Here is a 21,329-nt window from a genome sequence, read left to right as displayed (position 1 = left end):
GTTCCCCCCCCCCCCCGCATGGATTGCTTGCTGCTGCTGGCCTTTCCCTCCCTGCACGGATCGCCTCGCTGCTGCCGGCGTTTCCCCCCCACCCCCTGCACAGATTGCTTGCTGCCGCTGGCGTTTCCCTTGCTTCTGATCAGCTGCAACCAGGCTCTCCATGGCGTGCTGCAGCTGGTTGATAGGAGCACACACAGACTCTGGAGCACACACAGGAGCACACACAGACTCTGCTTTTTTCCTTTGACAGCGATGGGGTTAGGGTTGCTGCAGCTGATCAGAAGCGCCGCTGAAAACAGCGAAGTCTGTGCATGTCTGCTATGCGCTCACCCGTCAGCCATGCTCTCCATGCTTCAGATCAGCTGCAGTGCGCTGTGAAGAGCAAGGCTGATGCAGGCTAAGCAGGCTCGCAAAGAGACTCCGCAGCTTAGGTACCTCGGCTCCATCCAAGTTGAAAGCGGAGGCCCAGCAGCGGGATTGCTCTCAAACAATAAGAGCCGGGTGCGTTGCTTGTGTGCACCCACCTTATTGAGAGCAATCCCACTGTTGCGCCTTCGCTTTCTTCAACTCGGATGGAGCCCAGGAGCTGCTGGTGGCCGCTTGAGTGGGGAGGACGAGCTTTGCTGCTGTTGCTGGACTGCGGTGGGGTGCTCCGTCCTGGGGGGAAAGCAGCAGCATCCTAACCCTAATCCCCACCCTGCCCCCTCCCTTGCCTCGCCTCACCCTGCAGGATGAGCCTCCTGTCCACCGCCCTACCTGCCAGGGACCCCCTGGATCTCCCCCAACCCTGCCCAGCCCCCCCAGGCATCCCTCTCCAGGAGCAACATCAAGGTGGCCACATCCACCCTGGCCACGCCCACTCAGTCTGCTGTGACTGCCGTAGCTACACCCACCCAGTGGGCCACGCCCACCCGGCACCCGATGATACATAAGTGGGTTTTGGTTTGCAGTTTGGGCACTCGGTCTCTAAAAGGTTCGCCACCACTGGACTAGCCTGTTTCCTATGTGGTATGTATACATGCACATATAGTTCTACTATTTTTGCAGGATATTTTATGTGTCCCATGATTCCCAGGACCTGAAGATCTTCAGTTATATTGCAAGGGATGGTTCCAGTAACACCTTCCACTGTAATGTTTTCAAGTCAAAGAAAAAGGTATGTTGCAAATTGGCAAGTTATAAGCTTAGGGCCTCTTATAAATCCCTCTAACAGCTGAAGGTCATCATCCCACTCTGGGGATATTGTGCATAGTTTGTATCTCTATTTTCCTGGAATCTATTTACATGGGAATTGTAAAAAGGTTTGCAGTATTTTCTTCCCCTTAGGTAGAGGAGAATAGGTGCTGGGGAAGGAGCTTCTTTGTACTTTCTAAACAACATTCTTACTTATGCTCTGTGTTGGTGGTACTTGAAACAATGCATTTCCTTCAGCATCTTTCCTCAACATCTGGTCAAGTAGCTAATAAAAAAGACTTCTGGAAATAAAGGTCAAAAAGTGAAAGTGCCTGACATAATGGAAGACATACTATTCTCTTATAGAGCAATGAGTTAAAATCTTCCGCTTAATGATTAAAAAGTGAAACTATCCAGCTTTTAGCAGATGGCTTAAGATCATCTGTCATCACCACTTAGTCAGAAAGACTCCTTTTTTTACAGGAAAAATAGAACTCATAGTATAAGTTCTTTTATTGGCAGGTAGAGCCATAGATTTGGCCTCTGCAGAAAACTCTCTTTCATCCTGTTGTTTCACTCTCCTTTCCCAGAAGTGCTCCAAATTCTACATTCTGGCACTGTGATCCTGTCTTGGTGTACCTGCTTGGTTCTTACTGCTGCCATTACCTGTCTTACCTGCTGTCCTTCTCCTTAAGTCTGAGGTGTGGGATGGATAGGAATCCCATATTCTGTGTCCTCACTAGCAAACAACAATAACAAGCAAACACAATTATAATACATTTTATAACACCACCTCCCAGGACTATAGTGTGAGATGTGTGATTAAGGTATGATGGGGAATCTAATGATAGATAACATGATATTTAATTGAAAAAATAGTAAAAATTCACTCCATTGCTTTACATAGTCATCTGAAAATTAATTAAGGTGCTGCTAAAATCACAGTGCTGCTAAAATCACAGTGCTGCTAAAATCACAGATGGATATCTGTTCCTGTTATAGATGAAACAATAAGGCTGGTGGAATGATCTGCTATTAATATAAGGCATCCTGCTGCACAGTGTTCCCAAAATGTCTCAAATATATAATAACTGAACTTGTATAAATAAAATAAGCACCAGAAACAAAAATAATGTAGTTAATCTTTCCTTTATTTCTGTTGATTAGTTTAACACATTAAGATAAAATAAATTCAGATTATACAAAATTGAGTGAGATAGCTCAAGCCTTAGAAGGTAGAAATAAAACTCAAAAACCATCTTAGATGGGTTAGGGAAATTGGTGAAAATAAAAGAAAATGTCTACACAAGTAAGGAATTTCTTTGAATCAGAAGGATTCAATTTTACCCATACAATTTTACTTGTTTTTTTAGTTTTCTAGAAAATCCAAGCTTAAATCTGGGCCAGAAAAATCTTAGCTTTCCCTTTCTCTTTATCTCAATACATCTTTTTTATTTTTATTCCACTTCAGCTCTCTCAGTTTCATCTAGGCAAGATTGTTTTTTAACTTGGACCAGAAGGGTTAGGCAGATTCTCTTCTTCTTAATAGAGCCAGAGTATGTCACATAGCCTGTTCTGAGGCAAAGCCAATGTGTTTTGGTTGTCTGGGATGAAATACTGAGAGAGGATTACCTTTACATATTGGCTATTGCTGAGAATTATGGAAATTGACACCCCATCATCTGAAGGCTGGTCAGGTTGGAAAACACTGTTCTGTTTCTAGGTTTAAGCTGCATTACTCTTAAAGATGCTGAGCTTGTCAGCTGGAGAGCTGACAGCCTGGGTTTGAGACCTGAGCTTCCATGCAATGGGGTGAGCTCCCATTACTTGCCCAAATTCCTGCCCACTTAGCAGTTCGAAAGCATGCAAATGCAAGTAGATTAATAGATTAACTTTGGTGGGAAGGTAACAGCATTCCATGAGCCTTTGGCATATAGCCATGCTGGCCACATACCACGGGAATTGTCTTCGGACAACACTGGCTCCCTAGACCAAGAAACAGAGGAGCACCATGCCCTAGCCTAGAATCAGACACAACTGACAGGGAAATCTTTACTTTTACCTTTTACTCTTAAAAAAACAACCATTTAAACCTAAATGACACCATAACTTTTATGACAGTTATTATTTGCTCTCTGGGGATATAATGTAGGAATGGCCACTCCAAAAATGTATTCCTTGTTAACGCCTTCATGTCTAAGTGACAAACTACTTATTATTGCAAAAATGTATCTAGCTTGTTGCTTACTCAAAATTCAGAATAGTGTTATATATCTGCCTTCTGATTCAGGAAGAAGTTTATAAGAAAGTATCAAGTAAGTCTACCAGTATATATCTGAAACAAACTCAGAAGGAACAGCTTAAAGTCAACATGTAGCTTCTCAGTCATTCAATGGACTGATTTGCAAATTTAGAAAACTCATCTGTGATTCTTTCCATGTCACTAAACGGCAAGACTCCAAAGTTGAAAGGGAAGAATATAGGAAAATAAGCTCTTTGGGAGAAGATTATCTAATTATGTTGAGACAATATGTTAGCTACAGAAATCAGAGAAAGGCATTACATGGAAGGAAGTGGATTATTACCAAAATTGACACTGGTATTTTACCTAACTGAATATTAAGAGAAGGGACATAGATCTTTTCCCTCAGAAATAGCTGTACCTTGGTCTTCAGACGGGATGTTCTTATTGCCCTTTTCCTCTCTTTTGCAGAGTCAAGCCATGCGCATTGTTCGAACAGTGGGGCAAGCATTTGAAGTCTGCCATAAATTGAGCCTTCATCATACACAGCAGAATGCTGATGGCCAAGAGGACAGTCATAGTGAAAAGGGCAGTGAGGATTTGGAAGCACCAGGTAAAAAGACAACAATGATGGAAAGGTATTGTTTCTATGAACAGAAAATTGAAGTCCCAGACAGATAGAAAAAGAAGTGGCAAAATTTTATTTGAGTGAAGAATGGGTTCAATGACTTGCCCAGAACAGGTTGAAAAATGCCCTCAGCCCTTGGATACAGATGAAAGAGTGGAGCTAATCTTTCTCTGCATGGAAATAATCTTTCTTTGTGGGCCTACTGGGACTTCACTTTTTTTTAAATAAAGATTTTATTAATTTTCTCTTACATACAGTACATATATTAATTTTTCAACCAACATGCTGTCTGGGTTTAAAAACGCTAATACATATTCAGCTCCTAATCCTTCATTCTTTCCTCTAGCCATTGATAAAATAAATCCCAAGTTTGATAATATTCTGTTTCTTCTTTATCTTTTAATCTCATGGTTAATCTGTCCATCTCTGTGCATTCCAGTATTTTTTTGATTATTTCTTCCTCTGGTGGTAATCCTTCATTTTTCCAATATTGCACGAATATTATTCTTGTTGCTGTTGTGACGTGTAGAATCAAATATAGGCTTTGTTTGTTAATCTTTTCTGGCATTATACCTAATAAGAAAAGTTCAGGTTTAAAATCCACATGTTCTCCCAATATCTTTTCTAATCAAGTATGCATCTTTTTCCAATAGACCTTTGCTTTGTCACATGTCCACCAAACATGATAATACGTGCCTACATTTGCTTACATTTCCAACATCTATCTGACATATTTTTAAACATTTTTGCTAATCTTGTTGGTGGAAGTGCCATCTATAAAACATTTTATATAAATTTTCTTTATATGAAGTTGACATTGTCAATTTATATTTTTTTCTCCCGTAGCTTTTGCCACTTTTCTAGTTATCTGTACCTCTATTTTTTCTGACATTTGTTTTTTTTTTATCTGTAAGATTCTTAACTATTACCTTAGTTTTTTCTCTATTTATTTTTAATCCTGCCATTTCTCCATATTGTTCTATCTTTCCCCATAGTTTAGGGATCATCTCCAAAGATTCTTCCATGATAAATACTAGACCATCAGCGAATGCTTGTAATTTATATGTTTCGCCTTATCCTCCAGTCCAAGATAATTTCTGTATCTTGTCTAATATTTCTATTTAAAACTTCCAAGGTAAAAATGAATAACAGTGTGGATAATGAACATCCTTGCCTTGTGCCTTTTCTTATCTCAAAGCTCTCAGTACAGTCTCCATTCACAATCACTTTGGCTGTCTGCTTGTTATATATTGTTTTTATCATATTTATAAAGTTCTGTCCAAAGTCCATAATTTGTAGTTGCTGAGTCATAAATTGCCAGGAAACATTGTCAAATGCCTTTTGGGCGTCTAAAAATATTAGTGCCAATTGTTTCCCTGGGTGTAGTTCATAGTATTCTAATACATCCATTATCACTCTTAAGTTGTTTTTAATTTGTCTCTTTGGTAAGAAACTGTTTTGATCTGGATGTATGAATTCAACTAAGTATTTTTTCAGTCTCTCTGCCATTATGGAAGTAAAAATTTTGTAATCCACATTAAGCAGTGGAATCGGTCTATAATTCTTGATCTGCGTCAAGTCTGAATCTTCTTTTGAGGTATTAGAGTAATATTTGCTTCCATCCATGTAACTGGGAGTTTAGCCTCTAACAAGAGTCCATTACAAACATCTTTCAACGGTTCACTTATTATGTCTTGTAGATTTTTATATAGCTCCGCTGGGCCCGGTGTTTTCCCATTTTTTTGTCTTTTTATAGCCTCTGATATTTCCATCATTGTAATCCTTTCTTCTAACATAGTTTTAAATGTCTCTGGAATTTTTGGAAGATTATTTTCTTCTAGATATTGAACAATTCTCTCTCTTGAAGTTTCCTCTTTATCGTACAATTCCTTGTAGTATTCCTTAATTATCTTTTTTATTTCTTCATTTTTAAATTGCAAATAGCCTTTCCCATCTACTAAGTTGTAAATCATTTTCTTCTCCTTCTGTTTTTTAAGTTTATAAGCTAACCATCTTCCTGGTTTATTAGCATTTTCAAAAAAATTCTGTTTTGCTCTCTTTATCTGTTCTGCCATTTTTTCCTGAATCCAACAGGTTTAATTTATTTTTTATTATTTCCATTTCTCTTTTCAAAGTCTTTTTCTATGGATCTTTTTGTAATTCTGATTCTAACTTTCCAAATTTTTCTTTTAATAGTACATATTGCTGTCTTCTCTGTTTATTTTTCTTTGCTGGGACTTTACTTTTGCCTCTCCTAAACCAGATGTTAGAACTTTATTTTAGATCCTGCCTAGATTGCTGTAATAATTTTTGCTACTGATAATTTCTCATAGCCTGTGGTTTGACTGAACCTGAACCTGTCAACACTACTGAGGAAACAGATATTGATGCTGTGGACATCAGACGATCAGGGAGTGATCACTTGGAGTTTACCAGGGGAGTGACAGACCTTGATGCTGTTGATAAAGAGACGTCTGGTCTTCTTTGCAGCAAGGTACATGTATCCTTGTCAGTGATTCTTCTGTTCAAAGAATACAGCTCTAGGAAGAGTGCTTGAATAACTCTGCCTTTTATAGAATCAAAAGTCCAACTGACACATGGCCCACTACCTTCCAGAGCATATGCTATCCTAATCCTGAAGTGAAAGTAATCAGGAAAACGAATCAAATGAAATACTTATGTTCCTGATTTGAAAAACCGATTGTTTCCTTGTTTCCTTAATGGGAATTATCCATTCATATTTAATTTGTGGGAAATATGAGAAATATATCATTCATTGGAAATAAATCGATCCTACACAGTAGAACCTTTCCCAAAGGAATGGTATTGTGATACATGTCAGCCCATTCCCAATGTTCTCAGCAGATGATCTCTATTCTTGATGCTACGCAATATTTAAAAACTGTATACTTCAGAAGCTCAGCTCTTTTCTGTTTCCCTGCCAGATGTCTACACCTTCTCCATCTCCTCCTTCATTTGATATTGGAAACAATGATATTTTAAAATCTCTGATTTTAAGATGGCTCCATTCATAGATGATAAATTGCTGGATACTTTTCATATTAGCCAGAATGAATAGAATCTGATCCTCTTGGGTCGAAGCCTCTGCATCATCATGGTTGATGCTGTTACTTTTTTTTTTTTAATTAGGCAAAGAGAAAGTAGTATGGATGGTTTCCCCAAAACTATGGATGAGCTGGAGGAAATTATCCTGGTTAGTGATGTTGGTGAGCTATGTGAGCACTAGAACCTTGGTGGTCTCTTTCCTAAAGTAGAGTGTAACCGTGCTTTGGTTGTGCCACTGTAGCTCCTCCTTTCTGCCTATTGGGTGGGGAAGAATTATGTTCCTGAGAAATAAAAGATGTATACTGGGATATAGTAAAGTCTAAACTGAATTCTGCATTGATCACTGCATCTGCTTTTTTTCATAGGACTTGGTTCATAAAGAGAATATCTTCATGGCTTCTCCTAAAATGCTTCTCACTTCTTCTACTCAGTTGCCTGAGCCAGAGGTTCCTCTCTCTGCTCATCATCAAATGCAATTTCTGCAACAGCTTTTGCAGCAGCAACAGCAGCAGACTCAGTTTGCTGTGGCTCAGGTTATTATCTATTTTGCAGGAAGATCTAATTCAGTGATGGCGAACCTTTTAGAGACCGAGTGCCCAAAAACTGGCCCCACCCCTGCTCCACCCCCTGCCCCGCCCCCACCCCGCCCCCACCCCACCTGCCCGCAGGGCCACTCATCGCCTCCAGGGTCCGCCACAGATCGCCCAGCAGCGCCATAGCAGCCACGCCCTTTGTCCACGCCCCGCAACATCAACTGTGCGCGATGGGGCATGACGGCAGAATCTTGTCTACACTGCCTGGCTGCCATGTCCTTGACTGCACTGCTCCGTGTGGGCCATGCTCAGGGGCGACCCTTCTCCAGGAGGGCTGCTGATGAGGAGGGTGTCATGGGGGGAGGCAAGGCTGGGACAATGGCACGTGTGCCCACAGAGAGGGCTCCGAGTGCCGCCTCTGGCACCCGTGACATAGGTTTGCCACCACTGATCTAATTGAAGAAAAGACTATAGAAATCCTATACAAAATAATCTGAACTGTGTTAGTGTATGAAATGTTCCAACCTAAGCTCGGCTAATAGTTGCCTGTTCAATTGCAGTTCTTTAGCTAAGAAATAGCAAAAGATTTAAAGGAATAGAACCCTAGATCAGCAGTTTCAGTGCCAATTTTATTGCATAGCTCTCATGGAATATCCTTGTCTTTACTGCCAGTATATTAATGAAAATGTAAGAATATTTGGTGGTTGTTGAAACAATATACCATTTGTTTTCTTACTCATGAACTGCTCCCCTTGGAGACTGATATCACTCTGAATGTTGTTTTTATCCTTAAGCCAATATCTTGGTTTCTCTTTAGTATCTAAGGCAGGGATGTCAAACTTGCAACGTCATGTGACGTTCACAACTTATCACAACTTTTTTTCCATTACCGGCAATGGAGTGGGTGTGGTTTTGCCATGATGCATTTGGCCTGTGGGCCGGCAGTTTGACATCCCTGATCTAAGGGCTCTGCAAAGTATTTCGTGGGTTGGATCTTCTCAGTCTTCTGCAGGCCCAAAAGACAGTTTCATTAGCTATCTCAGGGGAAGTAATCTTGAAGTATATTCAGCCTCCATTCATATCTATATTCAAAGGTAGGGTTCTGTCAGAAAGACAGATCTTCTGTACTATCTACTTCTCACTGCAGCTATGTATAACCATGTGTTTTTTGTCTCTGTTCTGCAGGTACATCTGTTGAAAGACCAATTAGCTACAGAGGCAGCTGCCCGCCTTGAGGCACAGGCCCGAGTACATCAGCTCTTGCTTCAGAATAAAGACCTTCTTCAGCATATATCACTTCTGGTAAAGCAAGTGCAGGAACTGGAGGGAAAACTGCTGGGATTTAACAACAGTAAGAGCTCTTCCTTCTCCTGTCTATAGGAACCATTTCTTTTCCTGTCTTAGATTTCTATCCAGAATACATTTTCCATTTGTCTTTAATGCTGTAATTTTTTTACGCAAGTTATATCTGTACCAAATGTAAACAAATTGAATTATTTGAGGAAAAGTAACGTGTCTAGAGGAAAAAAGCAAAGGGTCTAGGGTCTCATCTGTCTTTACACCAAAGGGAAAAATAACCCAACTTATCAAATGCAGCACCGTAAAAGACAGAATAGAAGTACAAGTAAAATAGACAAGAAAATGGTAAGAGAACACTTATGGGTAGAAAAAGGGGTGGAGAAATAATGCTGTTTTGGAGCTTTTACCGACATAATAGCGTCTCTAAGTCATGTCCAGTTAGACTTCATTTTCCTCCAGCAGACTCTCATCATCTCTTAATACTTTTCAGGACCTGCAATACCTCTGTGAACCACAGGGAGAGTCAAGAGCGATGGGTTGAGACAGGCTGCACAGGCATGATCTTGTCCAAATCCTTGGGTGCCCTTTGATTTCAGGATGTTAGCAAGACTTTGGGAGGACTATGCAGCAATCCCCCCAGAGCATCCCCCAGTTCTCTCTGGAACCCATTGGGGCCTATCATTGCTAGGGACGTATTTGAAGAAATCTGACCTCTCTGCAAAAGGGGCAGCATAAGAGAGTCTCAAGAACACCAGGGCGTGATCTGACCATGACAAGCAGGATAATGTTAAATCCCCCACCAGATCACATTGCCTTTGCTTCAATAAGAAGATCATTGTCAGACCTAACCTGGCTTGGACATTTAGGAAAGAAAGACCCTAAACTTCATTTGTAGCGAAAGGTATACTTTTACTAAAGCCAAGTTGTTACAGAATAAGCAAAGCCAGATCTGAATATTCCTGCATAAACTCAGTGGTTTTTCCCTTCTCCCAGGCTTTCGCACTTTGATCATTTTCTTAATGATATTTCCAATGATATTCAAACTAGGTGGTTTATTAACAGTTCTAAAGTTTGGCACCTCTTTGGCAGGTGTTTGCATTCTGTACCCATGTCTGTGTCCTTGGATCTCTCAACCGTTGTCTCTGGTTGGCACTTCTAGTTCCTATCATCCCCCTCCCTATATTCCTCCATTGCTCCTTCCCCCCTTTTTATGGCAGGATGCCATCAAAGGGAAGCAAGGCTGAAGCAGTTTGATAGCAGATCTGACAATCATGAGGTCACTGTCCTGAGTCAGACCTAAGATGATCTGGGATAGGCCTATAGCCACTATGGTAGTCATGAACTTTCGAGCTGCTTCCAAGGTTGAACCCAGTGATGGCAGGTTGAAGTCCTCCAGAATATAAGTCTAGGGAACTCCACTGCCAGCCCTGAAATGGCCTTCAGTGGCTCTGGCAGAGAAAGTACGACACAGCAGGGAGGCTAGTTATGTTAACAACAATCCCCATTGATCCCATTAGCCCAGTTTCAAAAACAGGATCTCACAACCAGAGACTTGGGGAGCAAGACCCCTGAAGGCCAAAAGAGACTCTGATGACCACTGCGACATCACCTCTCTTACTCTGCGGTCTTGGCTGGTGCCAGATCCTAAATCTGGCTGGTCATATCTCTAACAGGGGAACCCCCACTTCCAGATTCAGCCAGGTCTTGGTGATGCATGCCAAATCTCCTTGATGAGATCTTGGATAAAGGGAGCTTTATTGACTGACCTGGCATTCACCAGGAACCGCCGAACCTCAGGGCCTCTGAGAATATGTTGTCCAGGAACTGGGAATGAGCTCAGGGAGCCAGAACTTGCAACTGAGACTATACATTGGGCCATTTTCCCCTGTAATAGCCTGCCCTCTGGCTCCCATAGCATTCCATGCCCATCACCACTCTAACTTATTGTTCCTTCCCTTCCCTCTGGTCTCCCTCCTCTGAGAGTCAGGAGCCCTGTCATCTTCCTCCATCCACTCTCATTCACTTCTTAAGCCATTCTGGGGAGATAGGTGAAGGAGCGAGCCTTCATAGGGCTATAGCTCAAGCTTGTAGCACCAACAGGGCTTCAGAAGGGAACTTATCAAATTTGCAGACGAACCAACCTAGAAATAAGGAGAAATTTCAGCTTGTCTTCAGAAATTGTGGGTGCTTCATTACTGGAGGTTTTTAAGATGAGATCAGACAGCCATTTGTCTGAAATTGTATAGGGTCTCCTGCCTGAACAGGGGGGTGGACTAGAAGACCTCCAAGGTACCTTCCAAATCTGTTATTCTGAGGGCACTCTCACCCAAGACTCTTCACCGACTCTCACTTTGGGTGGGGGAGCTGCAAGTATCCACCCTAACACAATAGCCACTCCTAGGCTCTCACCCTAAGAGCGAGATAATCTCAATTGAAGCATGGATGGGTGGATCCTTTAGTAGCATACCCGATCTTGCTGTGTTCTCAGAGTCAGATCCAGATTATTTTATTCATTGGAAGAAACACATGAAAACATAGCCAGATTAAGCAAATAGTCAATCAATCAGTCTCGGCATCTCCTGGATCAACATTAATTTAATTTTGGAGTGATCACATGAATTTCTAGTGGCTTTTTGTGAAGGATACACATGCACTTAATTGATCAGAGTTATTATGATTATTATATTTTTATTCCACCTTTTAAAAAATACAATTCAATATATCTAATTCTCCTGCCAATTCTTTTCCATACGACAACAACCCAGTGAGGTGAATTGGGCTGAGAGGAACAGGCCCAGAGTCACCTAGCCATCTTTCATGCTGAAGGGAGGTCTCCTGGTTTCTAGGTCAGCATCTTCGCCATGACACCAAACTGTTCTCACGAGTCTTTTGTGTTGCAGACTTTCATATAATGGTGAAGTTGTATGATATGTTTCACTTTCATTAAACTGTATTCTTGACATTCTGGTTTAATGTTTGCTATCTTAGGAGTGTTTTTATATTTCTTAATGATATGATTTTTCTTCACATATTGTTTTTTTGTGGTCATCAAAAATCTTCATTCTCCAGTTTGGTCTTCAGGTTATGCATAAAGCCAGCTGCTGTAGTGATGTCTTAATTAATAGAATAGAATAGAGCTGGAAGGGACTTTGTAGGTCTTCTAGTCCAGCCCCCTGCTCAAGCAGGAGAAACTATACGATCTCAGACAGGTGAATGTCCAGTCTACACTGACTACACTGTTATGTAGTCTATTGCTTTTGTGTGTTGTTTGCTTATTTTAGAATGATGTTCCTTCTGAATGCAGCTTTAGCTTGCCATGGCAATGTCTATGGCGATTCTCAGTCATCTAAGTCATAGTTGTCTCAAAGGTGCTTTTTCAAAAGGCAACTGGACTGGGGTTTTTTTGAGGAGGAGGAAGAAGATGTTTCTCTTCTCATCCAAGAAGCTTCATCAGTGTTGATGAAGCTTCTTGAATGAGAAATGAAACGTCGTCGTCTTCTTCTTCCTCAAGAGAACAGTCCAATTGCCTTTTGAAAAAGCACCTTTGAGATGCCATGGCAATGAAGTTCAGCGCAAGGTATTTAAAAAAAACTTAATTTCTATCATTAAAAAATTCAGGTGTCACCTCGTGTCAAAAAATGCTCTTAGCTTCACTGTGTTTCAACTATCCTATAACATCCTCACAAGTCCATAAAGAACAAGGATTGTGCACTCTTGAATTGAATTGCATAAATAAGGCAATTTCTTTCTTTGTATGAAAGTTTGCTTCTATTTTATATAGAGCTCCATGCAGAAAGATTTAGGGATTAGGACCCATTCCATTATAAATATAATGACATCTGTGGCCTTACCAAAGATCCATAGTAACCACATTCCCAACTTTGTGAAATACTGCTATTCCCACAAAGAGATTGTTTGCTCTAGCAGATTGTTCTTTGACTATGAACACCATTCTTTAGGTATGCCTCATACTCCATGGGATATTGGGCATCCTTCTGATCTTACGGGATGAACAGAGACAAATGCAGAAAGATTACACTATAAATATAAGACCCAAATCCATGTGGTATTTTATAGATGACAACTGGTAGCTTGAATTGTACCAATTGTACACTGAGAACATACAGCTTGTCCAGGATTTCACTGCAAAAGCAGTTTGGAGTTAATCACAGTATTTCCAACCATCCCACTGGATTAGACAGCAAAAGAAACTCCTGGGACATTTTTTTACCAAGAGTATAACTTTACTAAAAATTCTATATGGGTATAGAAGTAGAAAAGCCAGTTCTAATTATTTTGCATGCAAACAACATAGGAAAAACTGTCTCTTTTTCCCCTGGACCTCCCATTGTCCATTGTCCACCAATCATTTGCACTCTCTTTGTTTTGGGAATGGTTTGTCTGCCTCGGATGTTCCCATCCGGTGACCTTGGGGTATTGGGTCTGTCTCAGGCTTCCAGTCAACACACTTGCATTCCACATTTTCCTCACAAGCCTCCATTACATTCCAATGCATTCCCTCCCCGCTTTCATTACTATTGTCTGGTTGTGAGCTGGGCTGTGTAGCGAGTCAGCCATGACAAGTATGCTTGTAACATACATCCATTCTGTGAGCTGCATTGATTATTAGTAGGTTTGTGAGTAATCAGCATAGCTCACAGATTTTAGATTTGTTATAAGCATATTATGATGCTCCCCAAACTATTTTTGCAGTCATATCCTGGACCAGCTGTATATTCTCAGTGGTCTTCAAGAGCAGCAGAAATAATTGCAACAGGTAATTGTTCTCTTGGATGGTTAGGGTAGCCATCTTCTCTGACATAAACATGGCAGAAATAATTGCTCTGATGCTCCATTCTTTCTTCTTGTCTTTCAGTGGACTATCAAGACAGCTTGTTGGAAATCACCTATCGATCAGATGCCCTGCCTGTTCTGTGTGATTCCACTACCCCTATGCCTGAGGACACCCACCTTCTTCAGCCTGACAACAGCTTCTCCAATGTTTCCAGTTCTCTGGGCAGCCCTTTAGGTAGGAGTGACTGTTTGGTGAAGCTGGAATGTTTCCATTTCCTTGCTAGTATGGACCCTCCTTTGGGCAGCCTGGAGCTCATCAAATTTCGTGAGTTTGGTATTGCCTCTGAGTATGAATCCAACATGGATGAAGGTGAGGAGTGGGACTCATGGGCCCAAGAGGAACCACATCGCCTGCTCAATATCCTGGACAAACAGGGGCTGGGAGATAGCCTGGAAGATGAGGTTGCCCTTTGAAAGGAAAATGAAGTGTCTTAGGTCTGATAATATCTGAAATTATGTTTGCATGTCCTTTTAAAAGGTCTCAGCAAGCCTGTCTATTTCTGTTCTCTCTTCTGAGTACAGATTCTTCCTGTGAAAGAGTGAACCTTTGGAGGAATGATAGTTCCTGGTCCACACTGTTAGGCCACTTGAAAAGCTGCTCTTTTTCCACTGACAGAACAAGTATTACCTCAGATGTCCCACGTCTTTGATCTTCCATCACTTTAGAGCATTGGCATCTCAAAAAATTAGTTTTCCTTTAGAAAAGCAGTTTTGAGAGTGAAAGTATAGTATTGAAAGTGTGTGGATAAAAACCCAAAGCCAGCAATGGGAGTGAAGAAATTACTAAAGGCCTGGAAGGATGTCTTCATTGTACAATATTTCTCTTTGCCTCTCCCTATAAATGTGGGAAACAGAATATATTATGCAAGTCAAGCAATGTATTCCATTTGCCTGGTTTGCAAAATGCCATTAGGAAAGAGAACATACTGCATATAATGTGTTTGACTTTGGTACAGAATTGCCTTGTTTGTAGAGTACGGGTAGAATATGTAGAGTACTGCTCTTAGCCAAAACTTTTCAACTTTCTGTCTTTCCTGTTTAAGCCTCCTTATTTAATCTTCAGACAGGACCAGTAACCGCTTTATATCTGTGAAATTTGAAGAAAATGGTTCAGCTTTGAACAAATTGCATAGGGATAAATTGTTTAACATGACATCCATGCTCTTTTGGAATTTGAACCTGGTCATTCATGAATACATACCAGAAAAGGCTTCCCTAATTCCAAAAGAATAGCTATAGTATTTTGTCTTTGGAGAAGCATTTTAAAAAGAAATCCTTGTCAAAGCAGTTTCTTGATCGTTCATCCCAAACAAATGCAGACTATATGGCTAGCCTGACACCTCAATAAACCATCTCATGGGAGTGGTTTATTTGGTTCCAATCTAACATCTGTAAACATATCTACTGTCTTTCATTTGATCATCTGCTGTATTGCATGAACCCAGCTGTATCTTTGATGCAACCAAGTTTAGCACAGCCAATCACGTCTGTCTTCTCCACATGATAGATTCTGTCCCATATAACTGGGTGCTTATCACCTAGTAAAGACTCTGCTCTCATAATTATGTTGCTGATATGTCATTTGCATATAGCCCAAATACACAAGTAGCCTTTGTGCCTGCAGTGGTAATGGAAAAAGGTTAAATTGGCATGTGAAGTTTCTTTCTAGCTTGTATTTTAATTCAAACGATAAATAACTTTGTTTAGTGTTTGCTTTATGTTATAGCAGTGTGATAAATTTACCTGGATCTATCCTTTGAAATGTACCCAGATTAACTTCTTAATCATTAGTAGTTAAAATATTTTCTGCTTGATATAGTGATTGTTCTGCAAAATGGATCACTAGATTTTTAGTTTTGATTGCAGTAATTTTAAGGAACAATTAGGTAAAGCTGCAGAAGGGTTAGGCAATACCAAATGACAGGAAAAGAGCTGATGTGGTTCCAATCTACAAAAAGGGGGGAAAAGTGGATCTAGTAAACTGCAGACTGACATAAATAGTTGGGGAAATTCTGGAAAAGATAATTAAGCAATGCATTTGTAAGTATCTAGAAACAAGCAAAGTTATTACTAGAAGTCAACATGGGTTTGTCAAAAGATAAGATAAGATAAGATAAGATAAGATAACCTTTATTGTCATTTTTATACTGTGGGCACAATGGCACACATCAAAAATGAAATTTAGTTGCCCGCTCACAAAGTGAAACACATACATGACACACACCTAAACATACTATGAACAACGTATGTATAGACCCACATCCCTACATATACAGTACGTAGCAAATAAATATTAAATATTGTCCATCTTGAATATATAACGGAAGGAGGAAGCTTGAGAGTTCGCAAGGTTAATGCTGTATGGACAAAGTAGACCACAGCCTACTTCATTGTAAGATAGAATAATCTGAGACAGACTGCATCATCACCAGCTGGATACATAACTGCATTCAATGTCTAGTCCTCAATGGAACTACATCTAAATGCAGAGAAGCATGCAGTGGGGTACCTGAAGATTCTGCCTTATGCCCAGTGTTCTTCAACAACTTCATAAACGATTTAGAAGGGGAACTCATCAAATTTGCAGATGACACCAAGCTGGGGGGAATACTAACACTTTAAGAAGATAGACTCAAAATTCAGAAGAATCTTGACACATTTGAAAGCTAGGTACTATCCAACAAAATGCAATTCAGTGGTGAGAAAAGTAAGGCCCTACACATAGGCAAGAAAAACCAAATGCACAGGTATAAAATAGATTGTACCTGGCTCAACAGTAGTAAATGAGAATGATCTAGGTGTCCTAGTAGATCACCATTTAAGTATGAGCCAGTGATGTGCTACAACTGCCCAAAAAACTAATGTAGTCCTAGGGTCCATGAACAAAGGGATAGTTTCAAGATCACATAAAGTGTTAGTACTACTTTATACTGCATTGGTAAGACTACACTTGGAATATTGCCTCTAGTTCTGCTCAGCGTAATGTAAAACTGATGTTGAGGCCCTAGAAAGAGTGCAGAGAAGAGCAGCAAAGATGATTAGGGGTTTGGAGGCTAAAACATATGATAAATGATTGAGGAAACATCAGCAAACAAGAGTGCAGAAAACGAATGGCTGCACGTGGAGTCAGAGGCAGCTGGCAGCAGAGAACGAGAGAGCCAGCTCCAGAGCACAGCTAAGCAGCCCAACGCTGGGGGGGGGGAAGGCAATGGAAAGCAGCAAACTGGAACCAGAGTGCCCCCCCATCCAACAGAGCGGCCACGCAGGATAACAAAAGGGACACCAGAGGACTTCTAGGCCAACCCGACACAGGGAGGCGGAGACCGGCGTGGCAAACTGGGCCACGCAACGCACCGGCAGCTCAAGCAGTGGAAAGGAGGCAACCGATGGCAGCGCGAGGTGGAGGACCATTGAGATGGCTGGGGGAAGCAAAAAGGAGGTGGCCAGTGGCAATGTGAGGCAGTGGGGACAGTATGGAGGTGGCAGGCGGCGGCAGTGGCAGCGGTGGACCGGGAGGCCTGCGGGTGGCAGAGAGGCAGCAGCGGCAAGCCAGGAGGCCTGCAGGTGACAGCGAGGCAGCACCGGCAAACCAGAGGCCTGCAGGTTATGGTGTCCTTTTCTGAGGACTGGGAGGTGGAGGCAAGGCAGCAGCGGCAAACTGGGAGGCCTGCAGGTGGAGGCGGTGAAGCAGCAGCAGACCAGAGGCCTACAGGTGGCAGCAAGGCAGCAAGACAGAAAACACCAAACACCAAACTCATGGAACAGACAACTGAGGCTATTGTGGTATGCAGTACAAGTTCCATGTATGCACTGATGCCTAAAGAACACCCCAACTATACATGCATCAGATACAAATTATGTGAACAACTACAGGAAAAGGTTAGGAACTTAGAAGCAACTCTAGCCAAACCCCAATGTACGAAAGAAAGCTCCACCCAAATGGAACCAAATAATGAACAATTAACTCCCAGAGGACTTGACCCCACTGATAAACCCTTGGAGAAAGACAAATGGAGGTATGTTACACACAGAAGGAAACACAATACCCAAAGAAAGAAACAGCATACAACAAATAAACCCCCTCTGCCCAACCCTACCCAATCAGAAACAGCCCCACTAAAACTGACCAATTGATTTCTCCCCTTAGACAGAAACACGCAGACCCACAACCCCCTTCAAAGAAGACATGCAGACACCTAGCAAAAAGACAACTTCAAACATCCCTAAAAAGGTCACTTCAAATATCCCTAAAAAAGTCACTTCAAATATCCCTTAAAAAGCCACATCAACAAACACACTTGAGATAAACAGAAAAGCACCCCAGACTGCAGTCCCCCACAAAAAAGAAAGGGAGTGTTGTTAATAGGAGACTCCATCCTCAAAGGAACAAAACCATCCATCTGCAGACCAGACATACAATCCAGGGAAGTATGCTGTTTCCCTGGAACAAAAGATCTCTCTAACAAACTAAAGGACAAAAAGGACAAATACAAAAAATGGAAAGAGGGGCACATAACTAAAGCCGATTATCAGCAGACAGCCAGAACATACAAAGATGAAGTCAGGAAAGCAAAGGCTCAGAACGAACAAAGACTTGCAACAGAAATCAAAAGTTTCTTCCAACACATTAACAAGAAAAAAAATCAAGGAGACTGTAGGCCCACTAAAGAGAGAAGATGCAAGGAAATTACAGGCAACAGGGAAAAAGCAGAGCTGTTTAACTCATACTTTGCATCAGTCTTCACACAAAAAAACTATATTCCAACACACCAAAAAACTACTGCAAAAGACATACTAGAAACAAAAATTAAAATAAGCAAGAAAATGGTAATGGAACACCTATCCAACCTTGACAAATACAAATCACTGGGACCAACAGACTACATTCCAGAGTTCTGAAGGAGCTGGCAGATGTTATTTCAGAACCGTTGTAACACATATTTCATAAATCCTGGAGTACCGGGGAAATACCTGAGGATTGGAAAAGGGCTGATGTAGTCCCTATCTTCAAGAAAGGGGGGAAAAACAGACCCAGGAAACTGCAGACCAATCAGTTTATCATCAATACCTGGGAAGATCCTAGAAAAGATAATTCAAAAAACAGATCTGCAAACAACTAGAAACAAACAAAGTCATAACTAGTAGCCACATGGGTTTGTTAAAAACAGATCATGCCAAAACAATCTCATCTCATTCTTCAATAAAGTGACTAAACTAGTAGACCAGTGAAACACAGTGGATGTAGTATACTTAGATTTCAATAAGGCATTTGACAAGGTAGACCACAACCTACTCCTTGGTAAGCTAGGAAAAGGTGGAATAGACAACAGCACCACCAGATGGATCTGTAGCTGGCTAACAAACCGTACTCAATGAGTAGTCCTCAATGGCACTACATCCACATGGAGAGAAGTAAGCAATGGGGTACCACAAGATTCCGTTTTAGGCCCAGTACTCTTCAATATCTTCATAAATGACTTAGATGAGGGAATTGAAGGGGAACTCATCAAATTTGCAGATGACACCAAACTGACAGGAGTAGCCAACACCCCAGAAGACAAACTCATAATCCAAAAAGATCTTGACAAACTTGAACAATGGGCCCTATCCAACAAAACGAGTTTCAATGTGGAGAAAAGCAAAGTCTTACATTTAGGAAGGAAAAAGGTACAAATACAGATTGAGCAAGACCTGGCTTAAAAACAGTAACTGTGAGAGGGACCTTGGAGTCCTAGTGGACGATCACTTGACTATGAGCCAACAGTGTGCAGCAGCAACCAAAAAAGCTAATACAATCCTGAGTTGTATAAACAGAGGCATAGAATCAAGATCAAGCAAAGTATTATTACCACTTTATAAAATCCTAGTAAGACCACACCTGGAATACTGCAGCCAATTTTGGTCACCATATCACAAAAAAGATGTTGAGAGTCTGGAAAGAATTCAGAGAAGAACAACTAAGATGATCAGAGGCCTGGAGACTAAAACATACGAAGAACGGCTACAGCACTTGGGTTTGGCTAGTCTAAAGAAAAGAAGAAATAGGGGAGACATGGTAGCAGCGTTCCACTATCTGAGGGGCTGCCACAGGCAGAGGGGGCCAGGTTGTTCACCAAAGCACCAGAGGGAAGGACAAGAAACAATGGTTGGAAACTGATCAAAGAGAGAAGCAATGTGGAACTAAGGAGAAACTTCCTGACAGTGAGGACAATCAACCAGTGAAACAGTTTGCCTCCAGAAATCGTGGGCGCTCCATCACTGGAGATTTTTAAGAGGAGACTGGACATTTATCTGTCTGAGACAGTATAGGTTCTCCTGCTTGAACAGGGGGCTGGATTAGAAGACCTCCAAGGTCCCTTCCAGCTCTATTCTATTCTAGTCTTACGAAGAGAAGGATTATGGGTGATATGATAGTAGTCTTCCAGTACTTGAAGGGTTGTCACAGAGAAGACAGGGTCAACCTATTCTCCAAAGCACCCAAAGACAGGACAAAAAGTAACAAGTGGAAGATCATTAAAGAGAGATCCAATCTAAAACTAAGGAGAAATTTCCTGACAGTGAGAACAGTTAATCAGTGGATAAGCTTACCTCCAGAAGTTGTGGGTGTTCCATCACTGGAGGATTTTAAGAAGTGATTGGATAGTCATTTTTCTGGATTTATATAGCATCTCCTGCTTGAGCAGGGTGTTGGACTAGAAGGCCTCCAAGGTGTCTTCCAATCCTATTATTCTATATTTAAAGTTCTAAACTATCTCTGTGCAAAGAAAGTGGAAATTTAATTTGTACTGGATAGTGGGAAATATTCCAACTTATGCTCCTATATATAATTATGATTGGTAGTCAATGGCAGTGGTGGCCCTTTCCCTATTCCTACTTTTACCATTGGCAGTACCTCAAACTGAAACTGGGATTTGTTAGGGGTCCATGATAGAGAACCATATATATTTTCTTTTCATTTTTTTTCAAAAATTGTCAAACAAATTCTCTTTTGCTTTCCTGTTTTTATTTGTCAGCTGTGTCATCATTTCATTCACAAAGCATCTCCTAAGCTTAAAGAATTATTACCCCCAGACTTTCTAATTGGAATAGCTTTGGTAGCAATGGGAAGTCAGAGATAGTACTTGTCTGGGCATTTTATATGTTTCCAAAATCAGCAGATGCTGGTTATAGGATGTGTGGCCAAATGCACCTCAGGTGAGGAACACAGAAAAACAAGTAGCTTCACGGGATGGTGGGTGGCTTCAAATATTCAGCAGATGCCTGCTATGCTTTTCCATTAAGCTAATTATAATATTATGTACTGATATTACTGAGAACTCTTAAAGTGAATTATGGAAGAGATCACTTGCAATGTAGTTTCTGAATATCCCCTGGGTTTCCAGGGTTCCTGGAACAGCCCTGGATTCTAAGGAAATTGTAGAAAGTTTGAAGAATGTATAGCTGACTGAGGGACAAGAATGGAAGTGTTCCTGACTGTAAGGGCTTGCACCCGTGGCAATGGACATTATTATTATTATTATTATTATTATTATTA

General features: G+C 41.1%; 1 protein-coding gene across 3 annotated transcripts in view; it reads left to right on the top strand.

Annotated features, from left to right (window-relative positions):
* Positions 1-14,209, top strand: part of NOS1AP (nitric oxide synthase 1 adaptor protein) — a 91,567-nt gene extending 77,358 nt beyond the window's left edge. Inside the window, exons 5-10 of one of the 3 annotated variants that reach the window (XM_015821658.1) lie at positions 1,048-1,156; positions 3,887-4,058; positions 6,377-6,537; positions 7,475-7,642; positions 8,828-8,993; positions 13,818-14,209. In XM_015821658.1, coding sequence (XP_015677144.1) covers positions 1,048-1,156; positions 3,887-4,058; positions 6,377-6,537; positions 7,475-7,642; positions 8,828-8,993; positions 13,818-14,209 — 1,168 coding nt within the window. Of the gene's footprint in view, positions 1-1,047; positions 1,157-3,886; positions 4,059-6,376; positions 6,538-7,474; positions 7,643-7,915; positions 7,938-8,789; positions 8,994-13,817 lie in introns of those variants that run through there. The other 2 variants (XM_015821660.1, XM_015821661.1) reach the window with 2 other exon arrangements.
* Positions 14,210-21,329: the final 7,120 nt, after the last annotated feature.

This window comes from Protobothrops mucrosquamatus, unplaced genomic scaffold (assembly GCF_001527695.2).
Source record: "Protobothrops mucrosquamatus isolate PMUCROS unplaced genomic scaffold, P.Mucros_1.0 scaffold1378, whole genome shotgun sequence".
NCBI classification, from domain to species: domain Eukaryota; kingdom Metazoa; phylum Chordata; class Lepidosauria; order Squamata; family Viperidae; genus Protobothrops; species Protobothrops mucrosquamatus.
Note: the sequence above shows the minus strand (reverse complement) of the source record. Positions and strands in the feature narration are given on the sequence as shown.